Source organism: Poecilia reticulata, linkage group LG19 (assembly GCF_000633615.1).
Source record: "Poecilia reticulata strain Guanapo linkage group LG19, Guppy_female_1.0+MT, whole genome shotgun sequence".
NCBI classification, from domain to species: domain Eukaryota; kingdom Metazoa; phylum Chordata; class Actinopteri; order Cyprinodontiformes; family Poeciliidae; genus Poecilia; species Poecilia reticulata.
The window spans coordinates 315,253-318,515 of NC_024349.1; the positions used below are offsets into that span (position 1 = coordinate 315,253).

The 3,263-nt window shown below is 53.4% G+C and overlaps 2 protein-coding genes across 2 annotated transcripts in view; both read left to right on the forward strand.

The window, feature by feature from the left end:
- Nucleotides 1–2,041, forward strand: part of zdhhc4 (zDHHC palmitoyltransferase 4) — a 4,311-nt gene extending 2,270 nt beyond the window's left edge. The window contains exons 4-7 of the mRNA XM_008436228.2: nucleotides 17–198; nucleotides 320–445; nucleotides 1,175–1,419; nucleotides 1,504–2,041. Of these exons, the coding sequence (XP_008434450.1) occupies nucleotides 17–198; nucleotides 320–445; nucleotides 1,175–1,419; nucleotides 1,504–1,803 (853 nt within the window). The 3' untranslated portion in view covers nucleotides 1,804–2,041. The remainder of the gene's footprint in view (nucleotides 1–16; nucleotides 199–319; nucleotides 446–1,174; nucleotides 1,420–1,503) is intronic.
- Nucleotides 2,042–2,510: 469 nt separating this feature from the next.
- The window catches only part of pgp (phosphoglycolate phosphatase), a 3,347-nt gene continuing 2,594 nt past the window's right edge, over nucleotides 2,511–3,263 (forward strand). Inside the window, exon 1 of the mRNA XM_008436233.2 lies at nucleotides 2,511–3,193. Within this exon, the coding sequence (XP_008434455.1) occupies nucleotides 2,599–3,193 (595 nt within the window). The 5' untranslated portion in view covers nucleotides 2,511–2,598. The remainder of the gene's footprint in view (nucleotides 3,194–3,263) is intronic.

Consider the following 3,263-nt stretch of genomic DNA (forward strand, 5'->3'; position numbering starts at 1 on the left):
CTGTGTTTGGCTGCAGGAGCAGCCTGTTCGTTTACCTGCACGTCCTGCTGGAAGGCGCCGTCTTCGCCGAGTTCAGCCTGGAGGTGTTTGGTTTCTGCAGGGAGATGGACAGCAGCAGCCTGACCAGCCTGTCGGTTCCTTACATCCTGCTGGCCGTCAAGACTTTCTTCTTCTACCTCTGCATCAGGACAGACCCAGGTCCACTTCCTCTCCCCCCAGTTTTTACCCTAAAGCCAGAACAGAGGCGGMGTTGGGTTATTTTTATGGATTAGTAGGAATAAGTGACATAAATGTCAGTTTTTTTGCTGCGTCTCACCAGGAACAGTCACAGAGACGAAGGCCTCCAGCCTGACTCACACCTATCCGTACGACAGGCGGCTCTTCCACCCTGGAGTTTCCTGTGAAACGTGTCAACTTATCAAACCGGCACGCTCCAAACACTGCAGTGAGTTCACACTCTGTTCACCACATTCTGCAAAGTTCCAGCCACAAACGTCTCGGTGTTTGACTGGGACTTTAGCAGGCAGATGAGCACAGAGCAGCTCGTAAAAATCTGAAAAGTGCGGCATGCATTTATCTCTTTGTCACAGTAAAACAGTTCAAGCTCAGTCAGATGGAGGTATAGCTACAACTGGATCTCAATTGTATTTACGTCTGGACTTTGACTAGGCCATTCTAACACATGAGCAATCTTTAAAGCATCCCATAATATGTCTGCATGTTGAGGCTGGTTCTCCTCCCCCAGCCTCTCACTGGGTTTTTCCTTTTATTTAGCTCTATTCAAAGCATTCCCACAGCATGATGCTGCCGTCACCGTGTTTCATCGTAGGGATGGTTGGCTGGTTGCCGTTAGCCAGACCCCAGCAGGACTCTGGTTACTGAAACGGGAACTTCTCGAGTTGATTTGCTGAACTGGATTTTATTCTGATTAAAGGGASCTAAAACAAATGCATGCCACACTTTTAAGATTTGTATCTGTAAAAATGATTTAAACCTTTTATCAGTTTCTTACTTTGGGAGTTTACCTATTTGCAGCTCCTCCGGTCTGTTAGCGCATTGATGTTTGCAGCTGCCAGGGGTCAGCATGTGCTAAAGGTCAAAGGTCACGCATGCTTTTAGCAGGAACCTGCTCCTGTGAGACGTTTGACTGCAGCTTTTCCTGTCTGAACCTCAGGAGTCTGCAACAGGTGCGTCCATCGCTTCGACCACCACTGCGTCTGGGTCAACAACTGCGTCGGCGCCAGGAACACGCGCTACTTCCTGCTGTACCTACTGAGCGTGTGCGGCACGGCGCTGGCCATCGGCCTGCTGACGGCGGACATGTTGCTCCACGCCGTGCTGCGTTCAGGGCTGCTCGGAGCCAGCTACGTCGACGAGCGCGGCCAGCAGCAGCCGGCCGGGCCGCTGTTCATCGTTCAGGTACCAACATCCTCCGGATCAGAACCAAACTGAGTTCATGGAGCCAAAGACCATGATCCGTGTTTCTTCCTCTTCGTCTCCCAGCATCTGTTCCTGACGTTCCCGCGGATCGTCTTCATGCTGGGCTTTGTGGTCTTCGTCTTCTTCCTCCTCGCCGGCTACACGATGTTCCACTGCTTCCTGGCTCTGGTCAACCAGACGTCCAACGAGTGGTTCAAAAGCCGAGGCCTGGCGTGCCGCCGCTGCCGCCCGGCGCCGCAGGCTGACGGCCTCTGTGGCCCCGCCCCCGACCGCTCAGGGCGGTACTGCTACAGCCGGGGGCTGCTGGGAAACCTGCGGGAGATCTTCTTCCCTCCCAGCGCCAGCCAGAAGAAAGGCAACTGAGGAAGACTCAGCCAGCGGAGCCGGGATGGACCGGCGCTGACGGCGGACATGCTGCTCCACGCCGGGCATGCTGGGTAGACCCGGCAGAAACCAAAACAAACTGTATACACAGGAAGTTGCTTTTATGGGTCTGATTTAATTCAGTTCTGTTTATAGTGTCATTTTCTAGTTGCCAAATAAAGAGGTCTTCAACATGGGGGTCGCAAACCCTGTGGGGGCTTTGACATTTCTGATTGCACATCTTTATTTGTCGTTTTTCTTTTTAAATTCAAAGTGTTTAGATGCACTAACATGAATCGAACATGTAACACATCAGTGAAATGAGGGAAAAGATGTACTTCAGTCAGAAATGAAAAGATTCTGAGGGCAAAATGTTCAAAGTTCAGCTTTTTATGCAAATGTTTTAGKGACCTCATGAGGTCATCACTTTACATTTATGCTTAAAACTACTGGGTATTAATACACATTAATATTAAATATAATAATAAAAAGGAGCATAAGTTTCATTTATTTTCTCATTATTTACATAATAGAAATAGAGCTYAAGTATTTTACATGTTTATATATAAATATATACAGACGCGGCTGGAAATTACGGTTGTTCTACCGGAAGTGGGCGGGACCTGTAGCATTGCGTCACTTCCCCTTTAAGCCGGTGCGGAAGTGTTGGTGGATTGCAGCATCGCGGGGCAGAAGGTCAGGTGGGTTGTCGGGTGAATTCCACSGCTGATACCTGCCAGTGAGCGTGCTGTGGGTCTGTGGTGGTTCCTGGAGCCTSRGCGGCCGCAGCTCCTCATGTCCGGGTCCCAGTGCGCGCGGCTGGGCGGGCCGCTGGTCCGCCAGCTGCTGGACTCCGTGGACAGCGTGCTGTTCGACTGCGACGGCGTGATCTGGCGGGGGGACCAGGCCATCCCCGGGGCCGCCCGGGTCATCAGCCTGCTCAAGCAGCGCGGCAAGAGGGTCGTCTTCGTCACCAACAACAGCACCAAGACCCGCAGGATGTACGCCGACAAGCTGTCCTCKCTGGGCTTCCACGCCGCGGAGGACGACGTGTTCGGAACCGCGTTCTGCTGCGCCGCGTACCTGCGGTCGGAGTGCGGGCTGCGGGGCAAAGTTTACCTGGTGGGGAGCGACGCCATGCGGCAGGAGCTGGAGGCCCTGGGCATCCAGGCGGTCGGCGTGGGGCCGGACCCGGTGTCCGGGAAGCAGCTGGACTGGGCCAGCGTGCCTCTGGACCCGGAGGTCCAGGCGGTGGTGGTCGGGTTCGACGAACACTTCAGCTACATGAAGCTGAACCGAGCCATGCAGTACCTGACCCAGAAGGACTGCCTGTTTGTCGGAACCAACAGGGACACCAGGCTGCCTCTGGAGGGGGGCAAGGCGGTTCCAGGTAGGAAGAACACCTGATCCCGACCTGCTGGGCCTGGAGGAGGGCAGCTATTATTATTATTATTATTGTT